The following is a 19,774-nucleotide window of genomic DNA, read 5'->3' as shown; positions in this document are numbered from 1 at the left end:
TGTTTGTGTTCTCAGTGGGCTGGAGGCTGCAGTTTACTGAATTACTGGTGTTTACCCTGAGGTGTGCCACCACTTCTCTCTTGGTGGCAGTGCTGTCATCTGCTGGATGTACCACAGGCATGCCTGCCATGTGTCTGACAGCAGCCTGTCTAGTCGAAATGCATAGGCGGGTTTCCCTCAGCCTGGGTGTGCATGACCTCTGGCTGCAACCCTTGCCCCTCTCAGCCACACAGAGGCACCGATTTCTTCCTGCCATTTTAGCACTGATGTTAGTATCTCCTGGCAATTTATTCTATTTGAATGCTCTTTTCCTCACCAGCTCTCTGAGAAAACCTTGCCTAAGACCCTTCCAAGCCTTTGCGCGCTGTTCCCTGCTTCTGTGAGAAACTTTCTAGGTCTCCCAGTATTCGTGCGACTAGACTGACGCTCCTTGACCTCCCTGCCTGGCTCTCACCTCCCAGCAGTAATTCTGATGGACATTGTACCCCCTCAGAAACTGCACGTGCCTGCCCACCTCTGTCAGGGACTGATTTTTGCCTGAAATGACCCCTAAATGTGAAGTTCTCTATCCAGGGCACGAGGCGGCTTCGTTTCAATCCATGTGTTTTGCACAGTCTATTGATTAGGCTCAGTGCAGAATTACTTTTCCCTTGGCTTGCTGTAAACAAGGTACAAAATTAGAACCTTGGCTTGTGTCACTGCTGATGGTCACGTCGGACTGTCTCCTGCCGTTTCTATTGTATCAGATGGTCACATTTTTAAAAATCTATTTCCATTTCTCTGCCTCCAGCGTGCAGTCTGCAAATCATTGCTACCCAGCATAATCAGCAGTGAAGGGTGCATTTTAGAACCATTTCCCATTACAGTCTTTTTTGCATCTGGAGGGAAGTACAGCAATGATCTAGGAGGTCTTCCATGTATCCTTGGAGAAATGCAACTTAGGCACTGCTGCTATGTTTCCTTCTGTTTTGTGTCTAGGATTTTAGTTTCTAAACTGTATTGCAGAACTCCATCTGTTCAGTACTGGCGGAAGAATGATGAAAGCAGCAGCTTGAATGTAGGGAATACAGTCCTTGCTTTTTCAACCCATGCCTTAAACCTTCAGTATCCTCTGGTGCTTGGCAGTGAAATTTCAAGGTGTCTGTGTTTTCCTTGCCGATCTGCCCTGCATTGCTATTGCATGGTGGCACCCATCTGCAAATGTGTGCTGTGCAGAGATGTCAGGAGGTGCCCTTCACCACCCTTGTTCCAACGTGGACAAGTCCTCGTCTGAAACTGCTGCTACTAGCTTGTAGCTAGTGGTACCCTGGCATTGCACATCTCCGAAAGATGCTGCCTGATAGGCAGAGTGAAACACGTCCTCAGAGAGGAATGGGGGAAAACTTGGATTAATTTGTCACTTGAAATTCTTCTTTTTGGCAGGTTGGCATGGTGTAGATTGCTCAATAAATTGTCCCAGAGGTACCTGGGGGCTTGGCTGTAACTTAACTTGCCAGTGCCTTAACAGAGGGGCTTGCAGTGCTCTGGATGGAACCTGTACCTGTGCTCCAGGCTGGAGAGGAGAAAAATGTGAATTCCCTTGCCAGGTAGTTTCATAATTTCACCAGATTTTGCACTGAATTTTGTCGGGGGGATAAGTCTCCAAGGAGGACTGCTCCTGGTAGCCCATACACAACTGGGTTGAAGATTAGGGACACGCGCCAACAAATCTTTGGGAAGAACTCTCCAGTGCAACACACTGAAGTGCACAGAACACACAGTTATGATGCACAGATGAAAAACTCTTCCTGCTTTCATGCTTTAAAGTCGAGCCTCAGACTTTTCTCCAGCTCCTTTAGAATTTGTTGAAAAACACAGACCCAGATTTTTCCCTGTTGGCATCAAATGCTCTCCAGAGTGCTTCTGTTAAAGCAGAAAAAACTATGAGAGGAAAGAATGTGCCAGAAATAGATACTTAACATCAAACAACATAATTTTAGTTAAATTATCTTCTATCTCTGGTACAATATGAACGGAGAAGTTGCCTTTATTCTTAGTCAGCTGTGAGAAGGCACTGCGAAGAGTGCAGTGACAGACAGGTCTTTGCCTTCCTTTTGGGGCTCTGACGCCGTCACGCCGACATTGAGAACTGCAAAGTTAGAATTCATTGCACTGACATGACATTGCTGCATCAGGTCTGCTGCACCTTGCAATTTGTGCTTGGGGAGAGCAATCAAAATATCTAATTTCAAAGGTTTTAAAATGGTAAAAGTCAAACCTGATGTGTTTTATTCCATAACTGTTTTTTATTACATTTTGTAGTCAAAACATGAACTCTTTCTCTGAAAAACTGGGTTTTCCAGAGTCCATCTTTTCCAGTGATAGAGTTTGGTTTTCTGGGAAATTCACCTTTAAGCTTCTCTCAGGTTGGAGGAGCTCTACTGAGCAGTAATGTGGTAGGAATGGCTGAACTACAGTGTTAAACTGGGAGCCACGACTTTGTTTTGCATGAAAATTTGTTCTGTTGAACTTCTCTCAGAATACTCAGCTTTTTTTTGTTTGGGGTTTTGGTGGTTGTTTTTAGTTTCCAGGTGAGCTACAGTTTACGTTGACGGATTGAGTAGAGTGACAGACAAATTCTAAGACGTTCTGCAAAGTGGATTAGAGTTCCATCTGTGCACGTTCATGCAGCGTTTTCAACAGTACGTCTCCATCAGAAGACTAATGTTTCTTTGTCCTAGGGCAGCTTTGTTTATCACTTAGTGTCTGATCTGGAGGACGATGCGATCTCCCAAGCTCCAATAGCTCTTCCAAAACGGACTTACTAAAACTGATGGGTAGTGTCTCATAGCATTTGCTTCACTGTTGCAAATAGAGCCACAATAGTGCTTAAAAGCATTTCTCCATCAGATAATTTAGCATGCCCATGCTCCTTGTCTTGCTGTCTCTCTCTGCCTGTGTCAAGTGAAGTCTGTAAGCATGTACATATTCCAATGCATATTCTGCCTCCGAATTCCAGAGTAGGAGAATGAATGGGAAACTAATTCAGTTGAGTCCAGAGTTATCTTGGTTTTGTTCTTGTTTGAGGAGTTTATTTAAATCAACGTATTTCAATTTCTTTCAGTAACTTCAGAAAATTCCTATCACTGCCCAGATCGTTACTTAAGTCTAAATAAATAGCAGACTAAACATACCACTTTTCAATTAGGTACTTGAGGATTTCCTTTCTTTGCAAATCTGATTATACGCAAAGGAAATGCCTAATCTTTTCTTTTTCTCTGTATAAAAATGTACTGTTGCCATGAGCAAGGGCTCCTAGCACTTGAGTGCTCTTAGATTTTGTTCTACTTCAGACTCGAAATTGCTGGAATTGAATAGGTAAATGCTGTGGAACCTAGTAGAATTGTAGGCACGAACACCAAAACCAGCAAAGGAGCTTTCCTATAGGGTTTATTCTGACTTTGAAGGACTGATAAATTCATTTAATTTAGAAGGCAAAGCCTCTTTTTAGCTCGTTTTAAACCCTGGCATGGATTTTCTTTCCTTTTTTGTTTTGCTGTGGGCAGCCTCATAAGTATCACCCCACCCTAGTGGGGTTTTTCCATGTTGCTAATTTAGTTTTGACACTTCTCGTGTAAGATCAGTTCACAGCTGTACTTTCCCTTGTTTTACAAATGCAGTTGTGAAGATTTTTGCTCTTTTCCGTTTGTCAGATTGATTTTGTATGGAACTGCCCCCAGATGTATGTGCCACCTTCTGTGGAAGAAGAAAAGGCAAATTCAGACGTTCAGATGTAGTTCCATGAAAATCAGCTGTGCTTTTGTGGCACAGCTCAGCACAGCAAGAAGGGTGTTTAACCTACAACTGTAATTTCTCTTGATGGTTCAAAAAACGTTGCGTAGCCAGAAGAAATGTTTTGTGCCCTGTCTCCTGGCCAGAGAAATTCTCTTTTAACAGCACATGCTGTAGTGCAGAGAGAAGGACTTTTAATCAAAGGGATACACTTTGCATTGTTTAGGCAATGAGCTTTACCCTGAAGATACATTTTAATCTAACGTTTTAGTACTTTGTTGTAGAAATTGTGGTATTCTGTGGTATCTTCTTTTTGTCCAGTACGTCGACAACTCAGGAGCTGAGGCAGAAAGGAGTCTGAACTGCTTTCTCATCAAGGGATTCCCCGGTCCTGGAGTAGGACCTCAGCTGTTAGGGAAATTAGAGGGACAGTCCAAGAAGGCTTCGTTGCAGCCTCTGATAGTGTAGGTTGCCATGTTCTGGATCACCGTCTCCAAGTCCCTCCTCTGGGATTTTTCCAGAGAATATAATTCTTTATTTTCCCCTCGTAACTGAAGGAATGAAAATGCAGGACACAAAAACTGCTGCAGAAGCCCAAAGTGCTTTATCTTAAGAACGCAGCTTATGGATTCAGGAGAGATGCGTGGTTGTTTTTTGAGGCAGGACTGACCAGAACTTGTTCTCTTCTAGCTCCCAGCTGTCGTCATCTCTGGGTTGTTTGTTTGGTTTCCACAGGATGGCACGTACGGTATGGATTGCGCTGAACGCTGTGACTGCAGCCATGCAGACAGTTGTCATCCCACCACGGGTTCCTGTCGCTGTCTGCCGGGATGGTCAGGTACAAAAGAGACTCTTGAAGGACAATGGGAGTTTCCACTATGGCGGGGCTTGGTCTTGCCTTTCACTTGGTGTGCACAAGAGGACTGTGTGGGGCTGGAAGGAGACAAGGGCCAGTTCTGTGGCTGTTTTGTTCCATCTGTGATTCACAGGTATGGAAATGTTGTTGAGTGTGGGATCCACAGACAAACGGGGAGTAGGAGAGTAGACGGGTCAATCTGAAACCTTGCGCGCCTTCACAGAACCATTCCTCAGGAAGTGGTGAAGAGCTGTAAATATGCAGGGCTGTGCTGGCAGCTCTGGTACGTAAAGCCTTGCGTGCAGGAACCCAGAAAGCTTGGCTCTGGCAGCCAAAAAGAGGATCAGTTGTGCAGAAGCTGTGCTTCCACTTAGGTTTTTCAAACTTGAGAACTCAAGTGTCTCTGCACATATTTTGTTCTGCATGAAAATTGTTGCACTTTTCTGCAAGGTTTCTCTGGCATTTTCCTTGTGGTTTTAGGAAGTATTTGTATTTGGTTATCCATTAGAATTTGTGTTTGACGCTGTTGTCTATGAAGAGCAAGGTAATTTGAAAACATGATGAAACTCTGCAGAAAGGCATGCTATCACAAACCTTTTATCTCCAGGAAGGGATTTGAGTTCTCACCTAAATGACTATGTAAGTGTTGGGAAAACTCTTCCAGCTTCCGCAAGATGGAGTTGACATTCTTAAGTTTGCCCCTCTCAGAGGGTTCTGGAGTTTTGTGTCTCCGTGCGATACTGTAGCGTTGCAAGCTTCAGCTTTCCTGTTTGTATTCAAGGGTCAGTAGCCTCTGTGGACTCTCTCCACAGGAGTCCTCACAGAAAGAGAGAGAGGCTCCCACAGCCAGCACTCACCTAACTGAGCCCAGAGTGTTCTTGGCCTTATTGTCGTCCCAAAAGCCACAGTGTGACCTCCCCTCAGTCACTCAGATACCGCTGGGAAATGGCAAGGCTGCAAAAATAATAAAAGTAATTGGAGTGAATGATGAGAAAATAGTAGTATTGTCATTGTGCCATCGATGAGTAGTTTGTGAGACACTAGGGCAGACAGATCTCCAGAGACAGAAAGTATGGTAACGAATGAAGCCAGGTTAAAGTAGGTAGATTCTATGATTTGAAAGTCCGTAGTAAAAGTGTAGCATCTTTTTGTAACAGGTTCTAAAAATAAGCTGGCCGGTGTGATAGAACTATCCTGGGTGGAGATGACGACTTCAGGCGTAGCACAGACCTTGACTGCGTGACCTCAGGTATTGGAAAGGAGACACTGCTTTTGGCTTCAGTGAAATCTTTATCTTTGGAAAGGAAAAAGATTTTGCTGGAAAGAGACTTTGTGCTTGATTCTAGAAAAAATGGAATATCTGTCCCGGGATGATGTCATCACAACAGCGTGTGTAACGGACTAGTTTCAACACGTTGGTGATGTCAGGACACACTGTATGACATAAAGAGCATAGTTTGCTTTCTGCTCGGTGTCTGGAAATATCCTCCTCCCACACTTCACACGTCAGAAAGGTGGTGTGGAACATATGTATATGCATAATAAGTGGAGTAGCAGGCAAAGGGTTTGTCACAATAGAGGAAGGAACTAAGTGCAACAAAGTATGTTAGAGTAGCTTAGCTACCTAATATTCTAATTTATCAGGAAAAAAATACCAGAAGGGATTAGAGCAGCAAAGGAGGAGATTTTATGGAACAGCCTCTCCCTGTCCGTCTCCCTAGCCTCTCCTTTTTTTTTTTTTCCTCCTTTCTTTTAAAAAACTTGTGCCTTTTGCGTAAGTATTAAGTGAATTCCTATTTCTGGTCTCAGGTTCTCTAAAAGTTAGGTGATGTGTAGCTGGCTGTATCATGTCATGAGTACTTAAAGGATCACTGGAAAACATTGGTAAGTTTTTCTCAGTGAAGTAATGGCTATTTGTTTTCCAAGTTAGGAAACAGGTAAGAAGTCAAGGTCTAAGATGACCATACTCCTCTACAGATAAAACTGTCCAGTCGATCTTTTTAAATGACTTTTCTTCAAATATGCCTTAGGAGTTGTTTGTGTTGGAGAGGACATACTATGTGTAGTCAAATGTGTATAACATAAAAACTAGAGATGCATTTCACATGCAACCCAAGTCAGCATGGCCTGACAAGTAACAGAATGTCAGTTAAGTCATTAAGAGCTGGGATATAGCAAACCCTAGAGGAAGACGAGCAAATCTCCATTTGTGAGTGTAAAGCCTTGAACTGCACGAATAATGAGGACGCCATTGCCAGCCTTGTGTGTTTAGAAAGCAGCGCTAATTCAGAGTCAGGAAGTGCTCTGAAGAGTAGTTCACGGCTGTATAGAAAGTGTAGGAAGGAATGACGGTTTGTTCTTTCCGATTCCAGTCTGTTCCCCTGGGTTTTATGGACACCGCTGCAGCCAGACATGCCCCCAGTGTGTACACAGCAGTGGTCCCTGCCACCATATTACTGGCTTACATGACTGCTTACCTGGATTTACAGGAGCCCTCTGTAACAAAGGTACAAGTTGTAGTAAAGACTCTCTGGGACAGAGAGACCAGGCACTTCAGCAATTTTCCTTCCGTCGCTTGGAAGCCATAAAACCAACAGCAGTTGCTGTTGTAGTGCTTGCAGCGTATAAATTAGGAATCTTAAGCAGGTTTAAACTGTTTGAACATTTGATCCTACAGTATGAAACCCACTGTATTGTTATTTCTATTATTTGTATAATGAGCATGTATAAAGGGCTTCCCAGAATTTCTAATGCCTTACTGAACATTATACTAAGCAGTACCTGTCTTGATCCTAGTATCAAGATTCCTCTTGAAATAAAGAAAAGGTAATCCCATTCTGATTACTAAGGAGTTCTAATTGTGTTTTGTTCCAGTATGTCCCAGTGGCAGATTTGGCAAGAACTGCATTGGAATATGCACGTGCACCAATAACGGAACGTGCAATCCTATTGATAAATCCTGTCAGTGTTACCCTGGCTGGATTGGTAGTGACTGCTCTCAACGTAAGTATGGAATGTTCCCCTTTCTTTTAACAACAATCAGTCTGGGTTTGACTATTTACATTATCTAGTTTGTAGTAAAAGACCCCACTGTCCAAGTCAGAAAAGAGGACTGTGTGGTATGGGAGGAAGAAATCCGAAAGTTTTCTTCTTCAGTTTATCAGCACTATCAGCAACATAATTGCACTCTGGCTTTTCTAAGAAGTGGGATGGAGAATATGAGAGAAGAGACCGATTTTCAGTCTTTCACTGCCCAAGAAGAGTTGTAGAGGATCTGCAGAGAGCTTCTGGCTGCTTCTTGCAGAAGCCACCCCTGCTTCCCCGCTTCGCCACCAGAACCTTGCCACATAAAAGCACAACGCAGATACCCGTTTTTACTGTCATTCTACCTCACTTGGGGAGTATTGCCTTGGTATGCTAAAGCAGTGAAAACTTTGTTACTCACTCAGAGGTCTTAATTTCATTATGTTTCATAGGAGTTCTTTTATTAAATAAATCAGCATTCTCCAGATGCCTTGTCAGGTCTATGAAAATACTGATAATAGGAGAGAAATACCTGAGGCAGAATTCTCACAAGAAATAGATTGATTCCATGAAGTACCAAAATCCACACGGTCCGAAACACTGTATTCCAAAGTTTCAGTTAACCCATTTCTGTGAATAAAAGAAGCCACACCAGAGCCTGATACGTCAACATTCCAAAGAGACTGTGCTGATTTCCATGGAGGTGCATTTCCGAATACCATCCCGCATTGGTTTCACGTCACTTATGGTAACTCATTTATGGCTTGGCTAGTCCAGGTTAACTAGCTCTGTACCAGTGCAATGTAGCAGCTGGTGACTTTGGAAAAAAAACTCTTTGCTGTCTAAATTCTGTGAAGGATTGGCATGCACAACTAAGTATCATAGCAAGATAAATCTTGAGCCGATTCCTGTGGAAGCCAGTAGCAAGAAAGGTGTCTGGTTTTATGGTAAAATAAGTAGGTATTTTGGAGAGTAGAAGAATAGGGGTATTTAGGAGGAGGAGAGACTTACTCACAAATCAATAACAAGAAAATGGTGCCAGCAATATGAATGGAAGCATCTATTTAGACTGTGCTCATGGGCTGTAACAGAGCAAGTTTCTTTGCTTTGTGTACAGGCCTTTTGTTCACATGGAAAATAACGATTCCATTAAATTCTTCTGGAACCAGTAACCTTCTTAAAACTTTTAACCTTTCATCTGTATGGGATTTACATTCCCTCATAGCTGACCACTATTTTCAAACAAAAACAATAACAAAAAGAATCATAAGGCACAACTGAAGCAAAAACAAGAAAAACCAAACTTAGTGCTTTTTTTTATTGTCACTACAATGTAGTATATTTCTTAATGAAGTGAAATTTGGGCAAAACCACCACTTTGCAAAAATGCAGCCCACACATAGATGAGTCCTTTTGCATTTAAAGGATTCAGGAATTTCTATTTTTTAGAAATACTATATTCATCAATGCAACCACAGCAGCAAGAGTCCACTTGATAAAGGTACAGTCCGGATCATTTGCACTCTATTTAGGTAATTACCTAGACTCTAACATTAGAAATTAAAGAATTAAGCTTCATATTTAGCCTAAATCTATAGGCTGTGAGATGTGTTTCAACCTTCTCTATTTGTACTCCTTCAGTTTTGAGGCTTAGAAGACTTATACCTTTGGCTGTGTTCAACATAACTGCTTGCAGATTAAAAAATAATGAAAAGAGGAAAGTTACTTGGCTTTCTGTGTGGAGAAAGCTGGTATGAGTGTCCTAGTTACTGAGGATCAAGTTTGAATTGCTGGCTTTTTCGACACTTCCAATTTTTTTCAACACTTTTTATGTAGAGTAAAAGAAGTCCTTAGTTAGAGAAAACCCAACCTGTGGCGATTTGCTCAGAATGGAGTAGCCCAAGAAATGGCTTTAAAAGCAAAACAACAAACACCAAGTGAAGCAGTGCTTCTATGTGAATGTAAGCAGCTCTGTTTGTGGATATCACTGATCTTTGTCATTTGAGATCAATTAATGAATTGCTGTGGGTTGTTTTAGCTTGCCCACCTTCCCACTGGGGACCGAACTGCATCCACACGTGCAATTGCCATAATGGAGCTTACTGCAGTGCCTGCGATGGGGAGTGCAAATGTACCCCAGGATGGACTGGCCTTTACTGTACACAGAGTAAGTGACTTTTGTCATCCATTCTTGGTCTATAAACGAGTGACAGAACTTTCCTTTGGTGTTTTCACATTTCAGTCGTTGATGTCTTCCCACGCTGCTAAGCATTTTTGGCCCAGAAGATGTAACACGTTACCTCCGCGGTAGCAGGGGAGGCAGCTGCACAAGCACTGGCAGAGTGCTGGCAACTACATTTGAACTCCTCTTTAGCCTTGCTTTAGAGGAAGACAACTTTTGGCTGCGGCTGGGCATCCCTGTGGAAGAGTCTGTCATGTGCACACACAGAATGAATGACTCTGACATTCAGATGCTCCCCCTGCGGATGTGCAGTACTGGCTGTAGTCCATTAATATACTTACCCAGGATGTTTGCATTTTAGTTCTGGAGCAGTTGCTTCACTCCAGTTCTCTTCCCGCTCCTTCTATTGCAGGATGTCCCCTGGGTTTTTATGGGAAGGACTGTGCATTGCTATGCCAGTGTCAGAACGGAGCTGACTGCGACCACATCAGTGGGCAGTGCACCTGCCGCATGGGCTTCATGGGGAAGCACTGTGAGCAAAGTGAGTAGGAATGGCAAGTGTTGGTGCCTAAGAGCAATTACTCAACCCTCAGGGGAGCCTCAGTTTTGGCCAGTGTTTTGATACATCCTCTTGGTGCAGAATGCCCTCAGGGTACATACGGGTATGGATTTCGGCAGATTTGTGACTGTCTGAACAACTCAACGTGTGACCACATCACGGGAACATGTTACTGCAGCCCAGGCTGGAAGGGGGCCAGATGTGATCAAGGTAAAGCCTCCATCCAAGTAAATTCTCCTAGTTGTTTGATAGGAAATTTGGATTAGCCTATTACATTCCATCTCTGTATCGCTCACTAAATTAGTCTGATAAAGCTCGTAGGTTTAAATAGTCCATCCTGTTAAGTGATGTATATTCTGTGGATTTTGTACGTATTCCATGCCTCAGTAATAGTTCACTGGAGCAAAGCAATCAGTGTAGTTGTGTGAAATACAGAGTCCTTCCTAGAATGTTCTGAGTTGGCAGGGACCCAGAAGGATCATAGGGTCCAACTCCTGGCTCCACACAGGACCAGCCAAGTCAGAGCATGGGACCGAGCGCATCGTCCAGCCGCTTCTTGAACTCAGTCAAGCTGGGTGCTGTGACCACTTCCCTGGGGAGTCTGGAACAGGACAGGACAGCCTTTACAGCGCTGTCCTCTCCAAAAAGGCAGAATTGCTGATGGAGCGAGTGCTTGACCTGCTTTGAGCTTTTGCCTAGAAAATGTTGTTACTTTCTCAAGTCCATGAAAACACCTCTTTCTAGGCAGAACATGAATGATTCTCCTTAAGGCCAGGAATGTCTTCACATTGGTATCAAACATCATTCAATTGTTTTGCCTGATTAAACACAGTTAAATTAGCAGAAAGGTTTAGAAGTTAAAAATTGCCTTCAGTTCCTGACACAGAAGCCTCTGAATTCATGCCACATTTTTAATTTCTTTTTTTTAAATTTCAGCTGCAGTAATAATACTTGGAAACATGAAGAGTTTAAGTCGCACCAGTACGGCCATCCCTGCTGATTCTTATCAGATAGGGGCTATCGCAGGCATCATCATTCTTGTCATGGTTCTGCTTTCCCTGCTGGTGCTGTTCATCCTTTACAGACGTAAGCAAAAAGGAAAAGAATATGCCTGCAGTGACCTACACCCCTGCTCTGAGGGCCATCAATGCAGATTACACCATTCCAGGTAAGTGACATTTTGAAGGTGGGGGTTTTTCTCCATCTCTTTACATTGCACTTTTTTAGCTGAGCTCTGAAGGGTTCTCACGTGCCCCTAACAGTGCCCATTTCACCATTTGGGATGAGCAAGGGTTGCTGTGAGCAGGCGCATATGTGGTTTTGAAGAGGATGTCTACAGTACTGCCATGGGAGGCTTCCTGGAAGGAGAGGCAGGGGAGGGCTTCCACCTGTGGGAAGAGGAAGCCTGAGACACTGCTGTCAGTTGCCTTTCACGGGGCAGAGAGACCACCCTGGCAGCCGTGCCGGTGAACTGGCACAGGGGACCAGTGGGGTGTGATGGCAGATGTACGTGCTTACCTTTCAGCTGTCAGAGACAGTTCAGCCCAGTTCAGAGGGTGCTGCCCCAGCACCTCCAGCCGCTCAGCCTGTTCTCTGTTAGTCTCTGCGTTTGATCCTCTGCGGGTGGCTTCCCCTGCTTGTAACGAACAAGCGACCATGTACCTCACTCTGTGGTGTGATATTTTGCACTCTCAAAGGGTTTTCTGCGTTATACACTGGAGGCATGGCCTTTTCTATTCCTGTGTGTCTACTTAAAAACAGGATTGGAAATGGGCAAAATACAGTTTCTACTGAGACTTTAGTTCCGTGCCAACAGCTGGACTGCACAAAGGCGGCTGCTGTAGCTGTGGCCAGTCAGGATTTCACAGGAGCTGTGGCAAGATTTCCTGGAGAGGCAGGGAGCAGAGAGGCTCAAGTCTGAAACAAGTGAAGGCAAAGAGCAAACCCGGGAGTGACGCAACGGGTACGTGAAACTTCAGGCACTGCCGTCTTCTGCACACAGCTGTTAAGGCAGGCAGCAGGTGAAGAAGGTGGCAGAAAGAGTTTTCAGAGCCAAGAAAGAGCTGTCAGCAAAGGTGAGAGTGCTCTTGAGGCACTAGAGAGTGTTGCATCTCCTCAGAAAGAAATGCCATGTTATTGATAGTTGTTGATTTTCTTTTCTTTTCAGAAGCCATCCCTCACAGTACCGGTGGAAATTCCAACAGTCACTATTTCTCTAACCCCAGTTATCATACTCTGACTCAGTGCGCTACCCCACCTCATGTCAACAACATGGACAGACTGCCCCTGGCAAAGGTAGAGCATCAAAATCTCAGTGCTCCTCTGTCAATTAGCTTCTAGTTTATTTCATTTGGTTCCATCATGTTTCACGTTTGGTTTCTTTTTGTGGTGGGTTGACCCTGGCTGGAGGCCAGGTGCCCAGCAAAGCCGCTCTATAACTCCCCTCCACAGCTGGAGAGGGGAGAGAAGATATAACCAAAAGCTTATGAGTTGAGATAAGAGCAGGGAGAGATCATTCCGCAGATAACATCATGGGCAAAACAGCCGCAACGCGGAATAAAATGCATCTAATTTCCTACCTAATCAAAAGAGACTGGGATAATGAGATATAAAACCAAATGTTCAAACACCTCCCCTCACCTCTCCCTTCTTCCTGGCCTCAACTTCATTCACAAATTCTCTGCCACCTGCCCCCGAGCGGCACAGGAGGGGGCAGAATGGGGATTGTGGCCAGTTAATCACACGTTGTCTTTGCTGCTCCTTCCTGTTCGGGCAGAGGACTCCTCACATGCTTCCCCTGCTCCAGTGTGGGGTCTTTCCCATATCAGACAATCCTCCATGAACTTCTCCAACATGAATCCTTACCATGGGGGCTACAGCTCTTCACCAACTGCCCCGGCGTGGCTTCCGTGGGGCTCAGACCTCCAGGGACAGACTGCTCCAGCCTGCTTCCCCACAAAGCCACAGGCTGCCCCAGGGAAACCTGCTGTGGCATGGCCTCCTCTGTCCACGGGCTGCAGGTCCTGCCAGGAGCTTGCTCTAATGCAGGTTTCCCATGGGGTCACTGCCTCCTTCAGGTGTGTCCACCCGCTCCAGCATGGAGCTGCAGCTGGGATCTCTACTCGGCATCATCTTCCTCCTGGGCTGCAGGAGGACTGCCTGCTTCACCCTGGTCATCTCCATGGGCTGCTCGGGAATCTCCCCTCTGGTGCCTGGAGCGCTTCCTCCCCCTCCTTCTTCCCTGGCCTTGGTGTCTGCAGAGTTTCTTCATCTTCTCACTCCCTTCTCTGGCAGCAAGAAGTGTCTGCCTGTGGGTTTTTTTCCTTCTGAAACATCCTATCACAGAGGTGCTGCCACCATCGCTGATGGGCTCATCGCTGGCCAGCGGTGGGTCCATCCTTGAGCCGTTGGGTATTTACTCTGTTGGATGTAGGGGAAGCTTCTAGGAGCTTCTTGCAGAAGCCACTCCTGGCCTCCCACCACTACCAAAACCTGGCCACGCAAACCCAAACTACTTTCCCTGATTAGCACCTGGAAATCCTATAACTTCCCATCAGTTTCAGTTTCTGTTATCTGTCTTCCTTTGAATTAGGCCAAAACCAATCAGCTGTTTGTGAACCTTAAAAACGTGGAACCTGGAAAACGAGGAACTGTCATGGACTACGCGGGAACATTGCCTGCAGACTGGAAACATGGTGGCTACCTCAACGAGCTTGGTAAGAAGGAAGAAGGAGGAGGAGGAGAGGGTGAATGGTATTTACTGTGTTTGGGATAGAGAGGGAAGCAGGGAATTTTTCCTGGTTCTCCGCTCAGGGTAATGCCAAGGTGGTCTGGCTGTGCGTGAGGTTCAGGGTTATGGGTTCGACCTTTCTTCAAGGAGACAAAAAAGTGACTCCTTGTGAGGAGCGGTGAATCCGCCTGATGCCCAGTGCAGACATGATATGCAAAACTCTCATCATATTGTCATACAAATATTTTCATACTAATTACTTTCATAAATCAATGGGTGTTGTAAATAAGGATCTGCTTTGGCAAAATTACTTTGATTAAATAGGTGTGGGGTTGGGTGAATCCTTTTCTCTAATCCCCACCACACAGAATCAAGGCTTTTTGAAGTAGTTTCTCATCATCTGGGCTGCTGCAGATGTAAATTGTAGCAGCATCTTCCCAGCTAAGCCTCCTGTCTGCTAAAACACAGCACATTGTCTGTCAAAAGAAAATTCCTGAGAAGGGGTGAGAATTTCTGTATCCTGTTGTCGCTTCATCCTTTCCCAATCTCAAGCATCCCAAAAAGGCTGGATCACACTCCTCATGTCTCTGCCCAGTGAAAGCCTTAGAAGGGACTTTGAGTGCCATTAATCTTTAGATGATTTAATTACCTTCATTTCTAGTCCTTCTCACTGTCAGGTTCTGGGGATCAGGTGCAGCATCAGAAGCAGTCTGCAGCAGGATTTTTCCCTGCCCATCCCCAGCCTTGGTCTAACAACAGCTCCGCCCGAGACCCGGGGTTTTTAAGAAAACAGTTTAACGCTCAGAGTTCAGCTTTACATTTTCTTAGAGCAGATGTACCAGCACTTGGGACTTCTGAGAGATCCCGGCTGTGGCTACCCCACTGCATGGGGAGATTCTGGAAGACTGGAGGAATGCTGATGTTATGCCTGGTTTCTAGAAGGTGCAGTGGGATTGCTTGGGTAGCTCTAGGCTTGTGACCTGAGTGTCAGGCTTGGCAAAAACAGCAGGACAGCTGACATGAGACCTAGTAAATAAAGATGGAGTAGGAATAAATTTAGTTGGTTTAGGTCTTCTCAAATAACTTAATTTTGTTCTTGGAAACTGTGTATTTTGTTTAGAGAGAGACTGTCTAGAGAAAGTTCCTTTAGACTGCTGTAATGCTTGTAACAGAGTACCATGATGCAATCTTGGTTGCAGTGACCATGAAATGTTGGAGTTCTAGATCCTCAGGGAAGTAAGGAGGGTGCACAGCAAGCTCACTACCCTGGACTGCAGGAGAACATACTTCGGCCTCTTCAGGGACCTGCTCAGTAGAGTACCATGGAACGAAGCCCTGGAAGGACCAGGGGCCCAAGACAGCTGGTTAGTATTCAAGGACTGCCTCCTTCAAGCTCTGGAGAGATGCAGCCCAACAAATGCACCAGGAGACCTGCCTGGATGAACAAGGAGCTCCTGGGCAAACTCAGACAGAGAAAGGAAGCCTACAGAGGGTAGAAGCATGGGCAGGTAGTCTAGGGGGAATAACGAGAAACTGTTCCAACAGCCAGGGACCAGGTTAAGAAAGCTAAAGTGCTGACAGAATTAAATCTGGCCTGAGACATCAAGGGCAACATCAAAAGCTTCTATAGCTCCATCAGTGACAATATGAGAGTGAGAGAAAAATTGGGCTTGTCTCCAGAAGGAAACAGGAGATGCAGTTACCCAGGATCTGGAGAAGGCTGAGGTACTTCATGACTTTTTGCCTCAGTCTTTTCTGGCAAGTGCTCAAGCCACAGTGCCCAAGGCACAGAAAGTGAAAGCACATGAAGTACAGTGTCCAGCTCTGAGCTCCCCAGTAAAAGACACTGAGCTGCTGAAGTGAGGCCAGGGGAGGGCTACAAAGGTCACCACAGGGCTGGAGCACCTCTCCTACAAAGACGGGCTGAGAGAGTTGTGCTTGTTCCACCTGGGGAAGAGAAGGCTCTGGGGAGATTCTGTAGCAGCCTTTCACTACCTAACCGGGAGGGGGCTACCAGAAATCTGGAGAGGGGCTGTTTACAAGGGCATATAGTGAAAGGACAAAAGGTCATGGCCTTAACCTGAAAGAGGGTAGATTTAGATCAGGTGTTAGGATGGAATTCTTCTCTGTTGGGGTGGTGAGGTCCCGTCACAGGCTGCCCAGAGAAGCGGTGGCTGCCACCTCCCTGGCATTGTTCAGGGCCAGGCTGGATGGGGCTTTGGGCAACCTGGTCTAGTGGAGGGTGTCTCTGCCCACGGCAGGGCGTTGGAACTAGATGTGCTTTGAGGTCCCTTCCAACCCCAACCACTCTGGGATTATCTGTATTGAATGCCAGCTACTATTCTAACCAGAATTGACAGTTCTCAGACTGCAACAGGAATTTGCTGATGACAAGACCAAGGGCCATAAACAAGAATAGCAGTAGAAGTGGATTCATTAAGGACTGTCTAACCATTTGGAAGTGCTATGACTGGTTTCTATTTAAATATTTGATGGGGAGCGAGTTGTTAGAACTCAACACCCTGTGTAGCATTGATGTCCATACTACTAGCATGCTTGAGAGAAACACGTGTTTTTCTTGTTGCAGATCTAGTGAAGAACTCCCAATATAATTTAAGTAATTGCTCGTTAAGTAGTTCTGAGAACCCCTACGCTACTATAAAAGACCCACCAGCTCTTGTCCCCAGAAGTTCAGAATGCGGCTATGTGGAAATGAAGTCCCCGGCACGCGGGGACTCCCCGTATGCTGAGATCGCTGGCTCTGCTTCAGCCAATAGGAACGTTTATGAAGTTGGTAAGTGCAAAATGTACTTCTCGATGTTGAAGGTTAAGAACAAAGAGCACAGGACTTTTTCCTTTGAGCCAGGTTAATCAAAACACATTAAAAAATAAGTTAAAAAAGCGATACGTTCGGGTTCTGTTTTCTGCTCCACCCATCTAACAACGTCTTTTCCAGGGAAGTGGTAGAGATCACAAGGACAGAGCTTTAAATACCTTCAGCTCTGATCTCTAACCTAGAGAGAGCGCTCAATTTCCCTGGTTTGAAGGCCTGTCTTTAAACAACAGCGTAAGCTAAGCATTTGATCGCACTCTATTTTAGGCTGTTGTGGTGGTTGCACCTTGACTGGAGGCCGGGTTCCCAGCAAAGACACTCTTCTCACTCCCCTTTTCAGCTGGGGGAGAAAATACCTCTTGAGAGGCTTAGGAGTGGAGATAAGGACAGGGAGAGATCATTCCGCAATCAGCGTCACAGGCAGAACAGACTCAACAGGGAATTGAAAAAACCCATCTTACCACACTCACATGCACAGAAACCAGGGTTGAATAATGAGAAGTGCAACCAAATCTTAAAAAGCCTGTCCCTGCCTCTCCCTTCTTCAAAGACTCAACTTTATTCATTATTTCTCTCCCTTCCTCCTCGCTGAGGTGTCACAGGGGGGTGGCGGAATGGGGGTTTCCATCAGTTCCTCATAAGTAATCTTCCTTCTTAGCGGGAAAGGGGGGGGTGGGCATTCCTTACACTCTTCCCCTCCTCCAGCATGGGGTCCTCCACAAACTTCTTCAACGTCAGTCTTTTCCCACGGGGCTCCATCTCTTCACCAGCTGTCCCAGCGTGGGTCACTGCTATGGAGTACAGTCATAAAATCATAGAACATCTATGAGTCTCTCAGGCCCACACTGCTCCATCCTGGTGCCCCCCAGTGCCCCCAGAAAACATGCTGTGGCCTGGGGCCTGTCTCTGCATAGGCTGCAGGTCCTGCCAGGAGCTTGCTCCAACACAGGTCACTACATCTTCTACATGTGTCTCCCCGCTTCAGCCTGGGGCCTCTCCACGGGCTGCAGGAAGCATCTCTGCTCCCCATCATCTTCAGTGGGTGGCAAGGGGACAACCTGTTCCCCATGCTCTTCTCCACGGGCTGCAGGGGAATCTCTCCTGTGGCACCTGGAGCGCCTCCTCCTCCCCTTCTTCACTGACCTTGGTGTCTGCAAAGTTTCTTCCATCTTCTCACTCCCTCCTCTGGTGGCAAAAAGCGTCCACTGGTGGGTTTTTTTCCTCTTAAATATGTGACCACAGAGGGGCTGTGACTGGTGCTGACGGGCTTGGCCTTGGTCAGCGGCGGATCGGTCCTTGAGCTGGTTTGGCCATGCAGACCCACAGCAGCAGTTAAGTACTGAACACAGCTGGAGTAAATTTATGGGAGGGATAGAAAGAATCTGTTTCCTCTTCTTGACATGAAAACCAGCATCTTTCCACCCCCCCCACAACGGGGCTGTATTTGACTGACAGGGGCCCTATCAAGTTCCTGCGTTACTGTGGCTGGTGTAGTTCCAGAAAAGTTGGGGGTCTGGTAGAATCCTCCTTATCCCAATGCTCTCTAGGCTGGAATAAAGTCTATGTCTTCTGTCATAGGATACCATTTGCCTTTTCTGTCCCCAGTTAGACATTCCTCCAAAACCCACCATTCCTCCCCACATTTCTAAGGATTTTTATAAAAACTAATTAAAAATTCGTTATGAAACTAATTAAAATCCCCAAATTAGTTTGGTGGGTGGGTTTTTTAATTTTGTGTTTATTGTTGGGGGGGTTTGTTTGGTTGGTTTTGTTTATGCACAGACAAAGCACACTTGCTTCTGTCAGGAAATGTACTTGTGGCAGGGCCCTGCTGCAAACCCACAGGTGTAACTTAGTGTAAAGCCAAAGCACCATAATACCCCTCTTTGTTCCCACACCTGCCTTGTGACAAGGAATACTGAAGCAGAGAAGAGAGGATCTTTTGTAATGCAAACTGAAGTGTAACCCCGCGTTTGTTTCTGTTTGCTGCTTCTAGTGTTGAATGCATCTTCTCTCTTTTATCACAGAACCTACGTTGAGTGTTGTCCAGGGAGCACTCAGCAGCACCGGACGTTTCAGCCAGGATCCGTATGATCTGCCAAAAAACAGCCACATTCCATGTCATTATGACTTGCTACCAGTTCGAGACAGCCCCACATCCTCACCGAAAGAGGTCGGCAGTGAATGACCCCAAAAGCTGATGTGTAGCACAGTGGGACTCTCCCGGGGCAAAGTGGCAGGACTGTGCTCCTTCCTCTAGTTTCCTTCCCATCAGATTTGGTTCCAAATCTGTCCAGCAGACAGCTGCTGTACCTGAAACAGAATCTCAATGTGAGGTTTGTATTGTGTCTACAAGTGACAGATGGACAAATGCCACCACACTCTAGGGATCCTGGTTGTTCTTTTGCAGGTATGCAGCACATTTATACTGTAATATACTGGCTTAAAAATACTAGCTTGCAGATCAGTTTTTATAACATCCCATTTCAGCCACTTTAAATATAGACTTCGTGTCCTCCCAGGACAGTGCCATTTACCAAATACCACTTTATACAGGTGATTTGATTCACTAGTTCTGTAGAATAAAAGGTGCTTGGCCAAATTTTACCTTCCATTCTGATCTCAAGACATGATCTAATGGTGATAAGGAAGCTTGGGGAATCCATGACCAGGTTTTTCTTGTCCATTACTGGTGGTGGGCATACCTTGCTTGCATAGTTTGGGAGTTAAAAGCATTGCGTACCTCAGTATGCTACGGTGGATGCCTTGAGAAACTCCTTATATTCCAGACCCAGCACCAGCCTTCAACAAGTCTTTTG

General features: G+C 45.5%; 1 protein-coding gene across 1 annotated transcript in view; it reads left to right on the top strand.

Annotated features, from left to right (window-relative positions):
• The window catches only part of LOC311203704 (uncharacterized protein), a gene marked incomplete at its 5' end in the record, with an annotated part of 70,246 nt that extends 51,030 nt beyond the window's left edge, over positions 1-19,216 (top strand). The window contains 14 exon segments of the mRNA XM_084278461.1: positions 1,423-1,586; positions 4,507-4,609; positions 5,136-5,171; positions 7,000-7,134; positions 7,502-7,630; positions 9,690-9,818; positions 10,246-10,374; positions 10,474-10,602; positions 11,329-11,494; positions 11,496-11,560; positions 12,560-12,687; positions 13,985-14,138; positions 16,710-16,916; positions 18,983-19,216. Of these exon segments, the coding sequence (XP_084134587.1) occupies positions 1,423-1,586; positions 4,507-4,609; positions 5,136-5,171; positions 7,000-7,134; positions 7,502-7,630; positions 9,690-9,818; positions 10,246-10,374; positions 10,474-10,602; positions 11,329-11,494; positions 11,496-11,560; positions 12,560-12,687; positions 13,985-14,138; positions 16,710-16,916; positions 18,983-19,143 (1,835 nt within the window). The 3' untranslated portion in view covers positions 19,144-19,216.
• Positions 19,217-19,774: the final 558 nt, after the last annotated feature.

Source organism: Gallinula chloropus (genome assembly GCF_964237585.1).
Source record: "Gallinula chloropus genome assembly, chromosome: Z".
NCBI classification, from domain to species: domain Eukaryota; kingdom Metazoa; phylum Chordata; class Aves; order Gruiformes; family Rallidae; genus Gallinula; species Gallinula chloropus.
Note: the sequence above shows the minus strand (reverse complement) of the source record. Positions and strands in the feature narration are given on the sequence as shown.